Below are 16,027 nucleotides of genomic sequence, written 5' to 3' on the forward strand. Positions count from 1 at the left end.
TCCTCTTCTCATATTAAATATTAAATATTTACAAAATTAGTAAGTTAGGTCCCAACCTCACATAATACATTACAGCACATTTCAGATAGATTAAGCTAAATGTAAAAGACCAAATTATTATATTTATACATATACGTATATATAAGTTATTATACACACAAATATATATATATGTATCTATTTTTTTCTTTTTATGGCTACACCTGTAGCATATGGAAGTTCCTAAGCTAGGGGTTAAATTGGAGCTGCAGCTGGGGTCTATGCCACAGCCATATCAACACTGGATCCAAGCTGCATCTGTGACTTATGCCACAGCTTGAAACACCAGATCCTTAACCCACTGAGTGAGTGAGGCTAGGGATTGAACCTGCATTGTCACAGATACTATATTGGGTCCCTGCTGAGCCACAATGGGAACTCCCAATATTATTTTAAAAACTCTAATTAGGAGTTCTTTAGTAGCCTAGCAGTTAAGCATTCAGTGTTATGGCTGTGGCTTGGGTTCAATCCCTGGCCTGGGAACTTCCACATGCCAAACAAACAAAAAACCAAAAAACCAAAACAAATACCCGTAAATTAAAAGTTTGATAATAATCAGTGTTGGCAAGGATATACAGTCATGGGTACAATATCATGAGAGGATTATTTCTACTAAAATTTTTACTTCACTTCTGGTTATATATCCTGTAAAAATACTAAGTAAATACTAAGATATCTACACAAGGTTATTCATTGTAGCATTGTTTATAATAGTGAACAAATTGGAAATGACCAAAATATTTCTTAAAGAAACATGGCTAAATAAATTAAAGTGCATTCTTATAGGGTGTTACATTGCTTTAAACAAAAATAAGGTAAATGTATTCATATTGGCAAGGAAATATCTCAAAGACATGTCAAAACTTACTTGAATTCAATTTCCTCATCTGTAAGATGGGGAGGTTGGACTGAAAAAATCTCTTAGATACTTTTTAACTTCATTCTATGAAAAAGGAAGTACATCCTATCACTCAAGAATTCTGTGCTCCTAAAAATAGAATGGTCCCTTTTTTGACTTTTTCCCTGGGAAAATCTAAAATTCATGAAACTATTAACTCCCTCTCCACTCTTCTCCTTTCTCAAGATCAAATCCTTCTCAATTCAGATGATCAAATCACCTTGGAACCTAAAAGTAAATAAGAAAACTGGGGGTAAATATGTCCAAACAGCTTCACTAAGGGAAAAAAACTCTGAATGCGTGGATTTCAAAGATAATACATTCCAAAGACAGCAATTAAAGGGGTCACTACCTACACCCCTTGGTAAAACTTGGTGACATCAATCGGCAGTGATCTGTTAGGCCAGAAGAGGGCTGTGTTTGTATGGGGAGGGGAGGCCCCAGGAGAGGCTACTCATAATCAGTGACTGGGGTGTCTGGGAGAAAACTGGTTCCAGTTAGAGAGATTCCAAATTTACATGTGTCAAAAACAATCCCCTAGGAACTAATAAAATGGAAAGAACTTAATTTTAAACAAACAGGAGAAATAACCTAAGGAAGCAAAAGTTTCATTTCCATTTCGACTAGATTTATGTAACCACTTGGGAACCCAGTGTTTCTTTGTTATCCTGGTAGGAAATTTGCTTATCCTTTCTGGCCCCCAGCTTCCCCATATGGAAAGCAGGTATGGAACTTCTGACTCATCTTTCAGGATCACTTTTGAAGAAAGGTGAATATTAGAAAAGCCTTCTGAAAACAGAAGAGAACACATCAATCACCGAGGGAAAACCAGGACATAAAGCAGAATAATAAATTATCTGCCGCCTAAGAAAGTCCTGGATCCAATATAGACAATCATTTTTGTTCTTCTTTATAGCCAGAGAGGGCTCTGAATTTCATTAGAGGCTGGAATTACTTCATATACTGGGCTGGACATTTCAAAGGAAAATTTCAAGAAATTTTAAAGGAATCTTCCAAATCCACTAGCTGGATTGCTCCTGACTAGATGTTGAATGGATCATTTACTTTTAAAAATCAAGCTGAATTTTGTACTGGCTAAGCCAAATTCTGCTTCTATTTCAGAGCAGCTTGCTGTTGTCAGTGTAGTTCTCTGTATGGACAGGAGAAGAGAATATGGCCCATTGTCCTACCAGATGCAAATTATGGTCCTGATTCAACAAAAAACATCTGTCCTCCACATAGGGAAAGTAAGAAGAGATTCTGAAGCCAGGCTGACCTTTTGTGACATGGCATCCTGCTCTTGCAGAAATTCACATTGTGGTTTGTGATTAGCAAGCAAAAAAAGGGTGGAGGATTCTGAAATTCACATGATTTGTAATTTTCTATTTTGAGGCCAGTGCTAATGATAAAATCTCTATTAAAATTTACTTAGAATAAGCTGATTGTTCTTTTTTGAAAGAAAAAATGTTATCTGACATGGCAGACATTTGTCAGCCAGACATTTGTCTGACAGAGTTGATAATTCATTCCATTATTCTGAACCTTTGGGAAACCATATCCAATAAAAAGTAGGATCAACGTATAACTAATTTCACAAATATCTGCAGTGACTAATGATTCTTTCATTGAAGGTATGCATGACTGAGATTATGTTGGACTACATGTGGATCACACCCTTCAAATTAATCAAATATTTGATCTCTACCTACTTGTAGTAGAATAATGCTTTAATATTAATCTATTTTGGTTTTCAATTCTTTGTACTCTTACCCCTCTTCCATCATTTCAGCAGCAGTGAGGGCTTTCGTTTTGTACCACTACTAGGGTAGGGTCCAAACGGCTAGAATGCAGAGAAAGAAACTGTTTCAACGCCGAGTTTTGAGTTTTAGAAACTCAGCTTTGAAGATCAAGAGCCAAATATGAAGGAGCGTGCCCAATCGACTGTACTCTTGTCAGTAATGAATACTGCAACAGCTGTTTTTCTTTTCTTTTTGTTAATACTGGTTGTTAGAAGATAGTTTTTCCTATTTTATGACTGTTAGTCATTTGTACTTCCTCTTTTGTGAATTTTTATGTTCTTCCCATTTTTGAATTGAATCTTCAATTTTTTCCCCCTCTTATTTACTTCCACATTTATATGCTATATAGGTAGCCAATATTTTTCCAGTTTGATATTTTTTAATGTAGCTTATGATGTTTTTGATCTGTAGGGTTTAACAGTTTTATGTAGACAAATCTACAGCTTTTTTTTTTTCCCCATGTGATTTCCTCCACGGCATAACCTTAAAATAGTTTTTACTCATACACATTTGAGAGAAATATTCACTCTTACTTTCATCTATTTTGTTAGTAGTTTGCTTTGTTGCAACAAATTCTTTATTCTACCAGGCATTTTATTCATTCCATCAGCAAGTATTTCCTGGTATCCATCTGTGTTTGACAAGATAACAGGTGCTAAGGATAAAATAGTAACCATAGGCAATTTGCAAACAACTGAGGATCTGGGAAGGTGGTTTGGCTGCTCTCCGTACAGTACTGAGGCCAGTGAAGTCGGTCAGGGTGGAGGAGCCCTGGAACCTTTCCAAACCTTAGCTTTCTTTCTCAGAGAATCCCTTTCAGTTAACATGGTAAACGAAAACAATTTCTGCAGCAGGCTACATCTGATGAACCACAGAGCATTATTCATGCTCCAGCTACAAGGCAAAAAGTCACCAGAAACAAAAGAACCAAGAGAACTATGTAAGGACATAGAGAAACAATAAAATATACCTGCACCAAGATTTCAAATCAGGATTCAGAGGAGCAGAGTTGTCTGAGGTAATTTAGACTTGGCCTTTGACTGCTAAACAAATAAAGGAAACCTCAGAATGACCAGGAAATGTGAAAAAAATAGAGTAATCTCAACTATAATTAAAGCAGCTGTGAGTGTTTCATGGGAGAGTTGTCACCCAGACAACCTGACACTGCATTTGGGCTTAGGCTGAGGCCTGGAAGGTGCTAGGCCCAATGGACAGGGATTCGAATTGCTTTGTGAAGGCCCAGCACCTTGAGCAATGACCTGAGCAGAGGATCCCTTCAGGCACCTCACTCCTAGTCCCAGGGCTGGTTTGTCCCTAGCTGTCCCACTTGGGCCTAATCCCTCAGTGTTTCAGAGCTGCTGCCTGCTGGAACTCCTATCACATGACGTACTATCTCTTAACATGGCATAGCCAGCATCACTTGGACATTTATAAGCCTTAAAAAATTCCTGGAAAACTGACAAAAAAGGGAGGGGGAAACTGTCTGTAACTTGCTATTACTGTTTCTAATTTGCTGAGCGTGATGGCTAAGTTTGTGTCATCTTGGCTAGGCTCTGGTACCAAATACTTGGTCAAACACGTCTGGATGTGGCTGTGAGGTTCTTTTATAGATGAGATTAACACTTAAATCAATAGATTCTGAGTAAAGCAAATCACCCACCATAGTGTGGGTGGTCCTCCCTCAGTCGTTGGAAGTCTTAAGACTGACATCCTGAGGAAGAGGGAATTCTGCCAGCAGACTGCCTTCAGACTCGAGCTGTGATGTCAGCTCTTTCCTGGGTCTCCAGCCTGCCAGCCTGCCTGGCATATTTTGAACTTGCCAACCTCTACAATCTTATGAATCAATTCCTTAAATCTCCCTCTATCTCTATCTCTTATGGGCTCTATTTTTCTGAGAACCCTGACTACTGCAATGTGTAAAGAACTCAGGTAAACCTCCTTCGGGCTTAGACTGAGGAAAGAGCTGAGGAGGAGGATATCTCCTTAACTTTTTATTTGTATACATGTAACATAATCATGGTTTCACCAAAAAAATCAGGACTAACTAGGACTAAATAGCCCTGATCTGTACGAGGTAATACATCAATATCCCGTGTTCCTACAAGTTCTGGATATTTTAACACCCATATTCAACTTGAAAACCAGAGTTCATATCTTGTGTGAAGCTGGAAAGGTATGAAGACTAATTTAAAAAAACCTTGGATACCAAGTGAAAGCATTTCTACTTTATTCTCTAGGTTGGTGTTTTCCAACTTGTAGACCAGAGAGTTGTTTCAGAGTTTGTAATGTAGATTAAATAAATTAAGTTTCTGTGAGTACACATATAACTGAAGCACTTGGCTGTACAGCAGCAATTATCACAGCATTGTAAACCAAGCATACTTCAAAATTCCTGTTGTGGCTCAGCAGTAATGAACCTGACTAGTATCCATGAAGATTCAGGTTTGATCCCTGACCTTGCTCTGTGGGTTAAGGATCTGGCATTGCCTTGAGCTGCGGGGTAGGTCGCAGACTATGGCTTGGATCTGGCTTTGCTGTGGCTGTGGCCGGCAGCTGCAGCTCCCATTTGACCCCTATCCTGGGAACTTCCATAGGCTGTGTGTGGAGCCCTAGAAAAGAAGGAAAAAAAAAAAAGTAAGTCTGAAAGTTGTATGTGTTTGTTTAAATGTTTTTAGGTACTCAAAGCTATGTATAAGTAGTATAGAAGTTATAATAACTTTTGGTCATTGTTTTTGTCAATCAATAAATACTAAAAATAGAACTATTACTATCGTGTGATGGTCCAAAGAATTTTGTTATTAATATCAAAAGGGATCCTTAAAGTCGTGAGAAATCAGTGAAAGATTTTTTAAGAAAAAAGTCTTTTATTGCTTTTTTCATAAAGATGATACATTTTATAACTTTAGAAAATAGACAAAACAAAAAAGAAATAGTTCTAGAATCCAGAGATACCTAATGTTCATACCAGTTATATAAACTTCTATATATAGGTATATATAAATACAAATGTTTTAAATTCTATACTTACCTAATTGTAATCTCTCTTCACTTTTTTTTTTTTTTTGTCTTTTGTCTTTTGTTGTTGCTATTTCTTGGGCCGCTCCCGTGGCATATGGAGATTCCCAGGCTAGGGGTTGAATCGGAGCTGTAGCCACCGGCCTACACCAGAGCCACAGTAATGCGGGATCCCAGCCGCGTCTGCAACCTACACCACAGCTCACGGCAACGCCGGATCGTTAACCCACTGAGCAAGGGCAGGAACCGAACCCGCAACCTCATGGTTCCTAGTCAGATTCGTTAACCACTGCGCCACGACGGGAACTCCTCTTCACTTTTATTTATAAACATCTTTTGACACAGCACATGTATGCATCTGCATCATTTTAAACAGCTATGTAGTATTCTATTGATAGGGATTCCATAATATTCCATAATTCATATTCCACAATTCATCTCCTATTGTTGGATATTTAGGTTGTTTCTAATTTTTCCATTACAAATAGTAAAGAAATGACTATCCTTGTGTATATAGCCACACCTTCCAATAAGGTTATATTTCTGGAAATGAGTCAAATATATGAGCTTTTTTTCCCCCCATTTTTGGCTGCACCCATAGCATATGGAAGTTCCCGGGCCAGATTGACTCTGGGCTGCAGGTGTGACCTATGTCACAGTTGCAGCAACACTGGGTCCTTAACCCACTGTGCTGGACTGGGGATCAAATCTGTACCTTAGCAGCGACTGGAGCTGCTGCAGAGACACTGGATCCTTAACTCACTGTGCCACAGTGGGAATGCTGTATTTTAAGGCTTTGATGCATCTTCTCAAAACACCCTCAGAAAGTTTTACACTTACCACTTGTGTATGAGTGTTTATTCCCAATATCTTTGTCAGGGTATAATATTACTAGTGTAGTAGTTATTATTACTACTATTTTAGTATTCGACAAGCAGAAAACATTTTAAATTACTTTTCTACTACTGAGGTTGAACTTTTTTTTCCCTTTTACCATCGCGCCTACAGCATAGGTGGGCTAGGGGGCACATCCTAGCTGCAGCTGCAAGCCTATGCCACAGCCATGGCAATAGTGGATCTGAGCTGCATCTGTGACCTACACCCCAGCTTGAAGCAATTCTGGATTCTTAACCCACTGAGTGAGGCCAGGGATTGAACATGCATCCTCATGGACACTATGTTGGGTTTTTAACCTGCTGAACCACAATAGGAACTCCTAAGTAGGTTGGTTTTTGTTTGTTTGTTTATGGCCATACTGGTGGCATATGAAAGTTCCCGGGGCCAGGGACTGAATCCAAGCTCCAGCTGCAACCTACAGTGTGGTTGGAGCAATACTGGATCCTTTAACCCACTGTGCAGGGCCAGGGATGGAAGTGGCACCTTTGCAGAAACCCAAGCCACTGTGGTCAGATTCTTAACCCACTGCACCACAGCAGAAACTCCCTGAACTTTTTTTTTTTTTTTAACTGCTTCAAAGGATAATTTACACATCATAAAATCCAACCAACTTGAGTACAATTTAACGATTTTAATAATTACATAGTTGTGCAACTATTACTATAATCTACTTTTAGAATATTTTTTCCCCATATCCATTTATAATTAATTCCTGCTCCCACCCCCAGGCTTAGGCAACTATTACTTTCTATTTCTATAAATTTGCCTTTTCTAGACATTTCATATAAATGGAACTATATCAATATGTGGTCTTTTGCATCTGGTTTCTTTTACCTTCATTATGTTTTTGAGGTTCATCTCTTAGCACTGATCAGTAGTTTGCCCTGAACTTTTTTCTCTCTTCATGTTTATTTGCAGTTGTTCTTCTGAGAGCTGTCTGTTACAAAGGCCCTTGCCCATTTTTCTATTGGGGCACTGTAGGAATTTACAGAGAGGGACATAATCCGGATCACATTATATAAAGAGAATTCTGGCAGCACTGAGAAGAATGACTATATTTGCATTTCCAAATATAGCACAATCAATACATTTACTGCATTGAATTAGGCTTTACTTAACAATACAGAACTATAACATAGACTGCAAAAAAGAACTATACAATTATAAAAGGTATAATTATCGGAAGTTTTTCCCCTCCTTAAGAAAAGTGTCATAGGTTTTTAATTTAGTCTCTAAAAAAATCTTCAAGTTAATCCTTGAAAACTGATTTTACTTTATTGTAGTAGAAATAGGTCCTTTCTGGAACAAAAGCAAGTATAAATAAATAAATGTTGCCTTATTCTAATGCTGCTCCTGGTAGCTTGTTTTCTGCATTAAGAACCCTTAAAATGTTCATCTTTAAGATTCGTCAAATAACTATTTGACAATTAAATGGTATCTTTGAACTCTTTACTTCTGTAAAGTGAAAACAAAAAACAAAACCCTGAAAAACCCCTCCCCAAGTAAAAACTCTAATCGAAAAAAGAAAAATGTCCAATTGTGATCGAAAACTCACCATTACTGAATTTGTACCCCATGCTATTTTGCTAAATTGAATTAGACTCTTCCAGAAGTAAAAGCTCATATCTAGGAGAAGCTGCAGTTCCTAAAGGTAGCAGACATTCTTAAAGCCTGACATATAAGAGTGCTGAAACTTCTCTTCATCACACCTCCTTCAGTCTTCTAAATCCTGTCCCCAGAGCAGACCTTAAAACTAAAAAAGTTATAGCAAGGGCCCCTCACTTGTATGGGGTTTTCCCTAATTTTGTATGTTTCTCCTTAAGAGGGAAAATTTAATATATAATTTGTTAATTACATAAGCTTCACACCCCACAAAACCTGGATCTGTCCCTGTAACCAAGAGTCTCTATCTACCGATTCCAAAGATTCTTTGTAATTTGGCCTTTACGTCATGGGTTGAGTATAGGTGTATTTCTACAAGCCTTCTTTTTCATGATTTATAATAGACATCCTTTCACAAAGTTTGTTATGCAAATAATAAAGTAACAGCATAAATGGCTCACCTAGAATCTCATCACTTCAACAGGTCACCCACACTATTCTTCTGCGGCCCCTTCCGGTTTTTGTCCACATGTCTATATAATTACAGTTTGATCTTCATAAAAAAGGTTCAATTTACAAAGTTGCATTTATTGCACCACTATTCTAGATTCATCTATTTAAAACATGTGTGTGATGTGGCTATATCACAGTACTCATCAGAGACAGGGCAGCAGGAAAGGGTCACAACTTGGCGTGTCATGGCGCCTAGGGAAAACAACCAGCCAGTTGCCAGAGCTCAGAGGGTGGGCAAGGATGCTGTCAGGGCCATACCCAGCTTCTTCATTATTGGATACTCCGTTCTTAGCACATGGTCTGGTATCCAGTTACTACTTAAATGTTGACAGAGGGACTGATTCTGAACATGATTGACCCTTTTTTTTTTGCTTTTTCTTTCTTTTGGTACTGAACACCAAGTGGAAACAAAAAACCTCTTAAAAACAGTAATTATTGTTTTCCATTATAGCGGAATCCTGCCTCATTAATTAAGCAAGTGTATTTTTATTTTTTTATTTTTTTGTCTTTTTTCTAGGGCCGCACCACAGCATATGGAGGTTCCCAGGCTAAGGGTCTAATCAGAGCTGTAGCCACCGGCCTTCACCACTGCCACAGCAACGTGGGATCTGAGCCATGTCGGCAACTTCACCACAGCTCATGGCAACGCCGGATCCTTAACCAACTGAGCAAGGCCAAGGATCGAACCCGAAACCTCACAGTTCCTAGTCAGATTCGTTAATCACTGAGCCATGATGGGAACTCCAAGCAAGTGCATTTTAAGTGCCTGTTAGAGCCAAACACAACTGGATTATTTGGGATATCTAGAGAGAGCCAAAGGAGGAAATATCTGCAGTCTTCTCTTTTTAATCCCTATTCCAGTCCTATGCTTTCTGGCCCATGACGAAAAAGGAGAATGGAGAAATTTTTAACCTTTTAAAAAGACATAGTTTTCTTTCATCTTTGCAGCAGAGTTGAGAAATATAAAAAAATGACATGGGGAAAGTAAGGAATTTTACTTAAGGAAGGCAGAAAATTAGAGCTCTTTCTTGCCTTAAATGGCTCTGGAAGATTATGATACTAAATTCTTTGCCACAAACTGGGCTACACTTATCTGAAGTAGCACATTCATTCTGATAATGCTCTTAGAGGGAGAAGTCACAAGTTTATCATCTGAAAGGGATGATCATTTTAGGTTTCAGTTAACATAAAGTAGCATATACCTTTTTCTAGGATCTAGAACACGAGGGAGAGCTCCTTGTGGCCTGTTATGAGAGAGGCAGCAGTCACTTGAGTGACTTGATGTGATACACGCCAAGTCACTTGAGAAGTTTGACCCTGCAAAAGACGGACTCCAGCTTCTTTCTGCCCTGGGGTCAGTGCTACTAGACAATAGCATTTCCTGGCAAAACTCAATTAAACAAAATCCCATAGCTGTTTTTCTTCAAAATAATTTTGATTTAATTTCTTCTTTTATATAAAAAAGACAACAAATTACATTTCAGAGAATATTGTTTAGGTTATGAGGTTCCCGTCAGAGCTGTTTTGCAATACATGTTTACATAATCTGAAGTGAAGTTGGCAGTTGACTGAAACTGGGGCCAGCCAGGCCGCCTTGTGCACGTTTCATTTTGGACAACAGGCTAACGTAACATTCTATTGTTTAGGTGTCAGCTAGATTTGGATTTTTATCTCGAACATAAGCTTTCACCACTGCCACCAAATTCTAAAAAGCAGTAGGTCAGTACTTTGTAAAGAAAACAAGCAGCATCAGTTATTTCTGCTCTAGTAAATGAGCTCAAACATTTGACATTTGAATACAGATATTTAAATAAATCAAGTTTTTGGAGAGAAAATTTTAAAGAATCATTCTGTTCATATTGCCCCATGTGTTACTCATTATTTCTGCTATTGATCAATTGTACTTTGCTGTCCAAGATTCAGAGATGTGAACTATGCAGTGTTAAAATGCAAAGAGAACAATAAATAGTATACAGAAGCAGGTAAACATTTCTCATAAAATTTATCTTAAAGGTTATTGGCCAAAATAAAAGCAATTACACTTTACAAAGTCCCACTTGATGGTGGATGTATATCATCTCTTAAATTCTGGCTAGTTATTAGGAGAAGGCTGAAAATGAGTCATCGCAGCCCTACCATTCAGCTTCCTTTATCTGCCCTCCCTGAGGATCCCAACTTGAAGGGATCCATTTCTCTTTGTCTGATAATACCTTGCATTATAGGTACTACATATTAACTATATGTTAACTGCAGGCATAGTTCCTGTGCAAAACTAAGCGCTCCTTTAGGATTGAATGATATTTTATACATATTTGCCTCTTCTAAAGTACTAAACACTGCACTGTAGGGGCTCTGGGCAGGCTGCCTTAAGATATGCCATGGTGGCATATTAATTATTTTGAATTAAATTTACCTGAGAAATCTCTGGTGGAAAAAAAAAAGATACAAAAAATACTGACTCTCTCTTTCTCTATGAAACTGAGAAATAAATCTCTCAGATGAAGGTATCCTCCCTATACCAGAGGATAGAAAGCATCCTTGTCACCAGGGTTAGATCATTCAAGGCTTAAAAATTTATATAAACAAACTTTGTTACTTCTTCATTAGTTTGCTACACAAGCACAACCCGAATCTTCACAGATATTTCTTTGTCTGAAAATTATATATAAATAGCTGCTTTGGTCACTTTGGGGGTCCTGTTTCTATGAGAATTCCAAGCATGTGAATTAAACTGTTTTTTTTTTTCTTTTTCTATTATCTGCCTTGAATCAATTTTATTATTAGACCAACAAAAGGACTCAAGAGGGATGGGAGAAATTTCCCTCTCACTGACAGTGGTTGATTCAATTATTTATGGAAAGGAAAGAGTCAAAATACAGATAAAAAATTTTCCTAATAAACTCCAAGTAGAGTTTACCTCAACATTTCTAATATCTGTATTATACTTGCAAAATATACTTAACGTAAATAAAATGAATATTTCTCTCTAATACAGTCTCTTTTTGTAGGTAAATATATTCCTTATTCCAATGCATTTTTTGGGTGTGATGGTGAAATTGATTTTGGACAATCATTCACAGATGTCAAATGTCAAAGCCTATTTCTTTGTCCTTTCTGGCTTAGTATTAGCATACCACGTATTCATCCAGGGCCTTTCCAAGGAAGAGCTCTCTAAACAAGCTATTTTAAACTTTATAATGCCCCCAGTTATGTTAAATAAGCTGAATTAAAAGAAATTAAGATTAACCACATCAGAGCAAAAAGTGAAAGAAATTTAATTAGAAAATTCAAAGAGATGACAGTAGAGAAGGTCTAAACTTAAACTGTAATGTGATCAGAAGGAGTTCTTATCATTGTAATGTCTGAGCCAGGACAAACATACTCACACAAAGAGTTTTCTGACCAAGCTAAGTAACAGGCCAAAGGTTTTGGTTTTTGTGAAGAAAAATCTAAAAAGGCAAAGTCATTCAGCATAAGTCTAACGTAGGATTTTGGAAGTTATAAATTATCAAGTCTTTTAAAGAAAACAAAAAGCAAATACCCACATTGCTTTTTAGTTTAATAAATAATACATTCATTATCATACTCACTTTGATCATTAACTGGGTAAAAATATATCAAATCATTTTTCCATGTGTTAAAACATTCAAGCATATCATTGAAAAAAGGCAATTAAAACTTTGAAGTTTTCCAAGACAAGGGAGGCAACTAGGGATAAACAAGGATTAAGCCTAGAAGATCTCTCAAGGTCTAGCTTTGGATTCCTATGTCTTTAACCGTACAGAACTCTCAAGTCATAAAGAGTCAGACATTCACCAAGCACAGAGACACACTTTCTCCCTGCCTTATACTCCTGTTCTAAGAGAGGTTAACTCAGGGATCCAGATACCTAATACAGAATTTCTAATTCACCTAACTCTACCAGCAGTTTCTGCTAATAAAAAAAAAAACAAAAAAAAAAAAAACAAAAAAACAAACTTTCAAGGAGTTCCTGATGTGGATCAGCAGAAACAAATCTGACTAGGATCCATGAGGATGCAGGTCTGATCCCTGGCCTTGCTCAGTGGATTAAGGACCTGGCATTGCTGTGGCTGTGGTGTAGGCTGGCAGCTGTAGCTCCAATTTGACCCCTGGCCTGGGAACCTCCATATGCCAAGGGTGCAGCCCTAAAAAGACCAAAAAAACAAAAACAAAAACAAAACAAAAAAAACAAACCCCAAAACAAACCTTTAGAGAGACTGTCTCCCTCAATAAATATAAATTCAAGAGGTTATTAGTTCATATTAAGGTTTGTAGAGATGAAATGACATAACATCCAAGATTAAAATATTTCAGGGGAAAAGAAAAAAGGGGAAACAGATGAGCAATGCAGCAAAGTCTTATATTACTAAATCTAGGGGATGGGTATGTGGGGGGGTATCATATTTTCTCTATTTTTGTATATGCTTCAGAATTTTCAAAAAAATTTTTTAAAAAGCTTTAGGAAATATAGTTCATCGATATAGGTATGGGTCTATGGACCAGACAGAAAGCTCTACTAAAAGAAATAATGGCTGGTCTTGAATGCAGGACTCTTTTACAGGTTTTAAAAAACCATTTCACCTGTCCTTCTCAAAGGAAGGAAAGGCAACACAAATCTACATACTATCTTGGGATATGTATTAACACAATACATGTTTAATATTAGCATAAAATTAGAGAAATCTAAAATTTCCAGCCGAAACACAGAGGCTGTATCACATGGAAGACATGGATTTTAGTTCAGTCTTTGGTTTGAAAGAAAAAGAGAGTGTTAACTCCAAGAATTCAGATTCCCTAAACTTTTCTCAGGTCCCAGTAGTTTTTCTTGGGGATTTAACCTCTGCCCTGCCAGTTACAGAAGTAAGCCGAGAGCAGTCTCCTTCTAGAGGTCATACTTCAAACAGAATGAATCCTTTCTTGTGTTAAAAGAAATCACTTTCATTCCATGAAGGAGGCCTCACTCTTTCTGGACCCTCTCTATTCTCTTAGGGCCTCCGATATCCCACTCTGCTATGCTTCCCCACCAGTACATCCTATACAATCCTCAGGGATCCAAAAAGCAAAAGAGGAGTTCCCGTCATGGCACAGTGGAAACGAATCTGAATAGGAACCATGAGGTTCAGGGTTCGACCCCTGGCCTCACTCAGTGGGTTAAGGATCCAGCGTTGCTTAGCGGGCTGTGGTGTAGGTCACAAATGCGCCTTGGATCTGGTGTTGCTGTGGCTCTGGCATAGGCTGGCAGCAACAGCTCTGATTCGACCCCTAGCCTGGGAACCTCCATATGCTGCGAGTGTGGCCGTCAAAAGACAAAAAAAGGCCAAAAAAAAAAAAAAAAAAAAAGCCCTAAAAAAAATCCAAACCCAAACAACCAACAAAAAAACCCAAAAAGCAAAAGAGCCCCCTGGGTCTATGAGGACAATCATACTTGTTCCTATGTAAAATATGGTAAAGGGAGCTGGTACTGGATTAGAAACAAAAGAGGAGTCAGATGGCAGCAAACTCTCCTAGTTCCTTTATTCTGTATAAGTTTCATGACCATGGGGCCTGTATAGATATTGTTTGTTTGTTTTTCCTTTTCTTTTTTTTAAAACAGAGGTTAAGGACTCATGTAAGAATCCACTCTACTAACACTGTCATGGACACTTCTATTTAAAAAATGAGGTATTTGGTTTACTGTCCAAAACAGCAATGGTTTGGGGAACCTGCAGAGATGGTCTAGCAAGTAATAAATTGAAAGTGAATCAATGAACCATAAAACAGAGATGGGATCTAGCAATATAGCTGCTGTGACACCCTGAGAATCTTAATTATACCTAAAATAAACCCACTCACCTTACCTTTCTAAAAGCAAAACCCAGAATGATTTTTCCTAGGGGCATACATTTCTACTCAGAAAAGACAGTAAAAATGAACAGTTAATATGAAAAAGATAAAGCAATTAAGATCACTCTTATTGCCCCCCCATAATAATTACTTACTAATGGACCACTATTTCCCTTGTTTTCAAATTACCTTAGGAAAACATTTAGAATTACGGCAACAACAGCATTTACAAGTGAATTTATGTGGAACTGTTGTCAAAATTCCAAGTACCATGAAAGATCTTGAGAAGACAGTTGAGTATTTCACATAAAAAACTGAACAACCAGGTTAGCCAGGCCCAAAATAATGATGAAAACGTGAAAGATGAATTTAGGCCATGTTAGACGCTCTTCTTGGTAGAGGGAAATCATATAGATGAGGGATGGATATATGAATACAAAGGCCAGGCCACACGCTGCTCCTGAATATCTGCAAAATAAACGCTTTTGGGTTAATGTTCATCCTGCATTTTTCTGATTTACAATTATGGTAAATATAGTACAATTTAAATCCTCCTCAGTCTGATACCACAAAATTATTCTTGATTCATTTCTTGTTGATATAAAACATCTGAGTTTAAAACTTATTTTACTTACTAAGTTAATATAAAATATGATTTCCTGTTCATCTTTATAGCATCTGCTTGACAAAGAATTTTTTTATTCATCTCTCAAAACTCCATATTTCCTCTGTATCTCAGTGACTATGGCTACTTCCTTAGAAACATCTGGGGATAGACTTCCTATCTTTGTTTGATCTTTAATAAACTAATTATATGTTCTGAGTTTTTGAAGGACTGCTAGCATCTGCTTAAGAGAGAGAACAGATGAGTGCCTCCTTGGCATTCAGATTAATCATCAAAGATGATAACAAAAATATCTAAACACATGATTGTGGAAACTGTACTTTCTTCCCCCTTTCCCTGTACTTAGTTTTCTTGAAAAACAACTTAATAGGAACTTGCAAATGCGTTATATTCAATAGGCATTGGGTTAAAAGTCTCTCCTTTTGTTTCTTGCTACCTTCTTAGGTAAGGGTCTTCAAAAAAGTGACTCAGTACTGCTTTCTACAAGTTAAGAAAGAGAAATCAAATCATCCTAAGCTTCAGTTTTCCATGAGGATCTGAGGTCACAACTTTATTCCCAATCTATTCAATGTATCACAAAGTATGTAGAGAAAAAGGTATTAAGGAAAGAGCCATCTGGGATCTAAACCCTCACCTTCTGACTACAATGAGTAGAAATGATTAAGAGAGTTAGGACATATCCTTGACTTATTAGAGAGCGCCCACGTACCCCAAGAAGTTGTATAGTATATATTAAAAATAACTTTATTTTAGATAAAGAGAAAGGAATACAGTGCAAAATTATGAGAAAAAGAG

General features: G+C 37.4%; 1 protein-coding gene across 12 annotated transcripts in view; it reads right to left on the reverse strand.

Moving 5' to 3' along the window:
* SLC38A9 (solute carrier family 38 member 9) overlaps positions 1–16,027 on the reverse strand; it is a 219,253-nt gene that overhangs the window by 119,222 nt on the left and 84,004 nt on the right. For 4 of the 12 annotated variants that reach the window (XR_001301809.2, XM_021077047.1, XM_003133978.5 and 1 more), the window contains one exon: positions 9,261–15,075. The exons of 1 other annotated variant lie outside the window; for it this stretch is intronic. Coding sequence is in view for 8 of the 11 variants with exons in the window: in XM_021077047.1 (XP_020932706.1) it covers positions 14,910–15,075 (166 nt within the window). In the remaining 3 variants the exon portion in view is untranslated. Of the gene's footprint in view, positions 1–9,260; positions 15,076–16,027 lie in introns of those variants that run through there. 7 more of the 12 variants (XM_005672454.3, XM_005672453.3, XM_021077051.1 and 4 more) reach the window with 3 other exon arrangements.

This window comes from Sus scrofa, chromosome 16, assembly GCF_000003025.6.
Source record: "Sus scrofa isolate TJ Tabasco breed Duroc chromosome 16, Sscrofa11.1, whole genome shotgun sequence".
NCBI classification, from domain to species: domain Eukaryota; kingdom Metazoa; phylum Chordata; class Mammalia; order Artiodactyla; family Suidae; genus Sus; species Sus scrofa.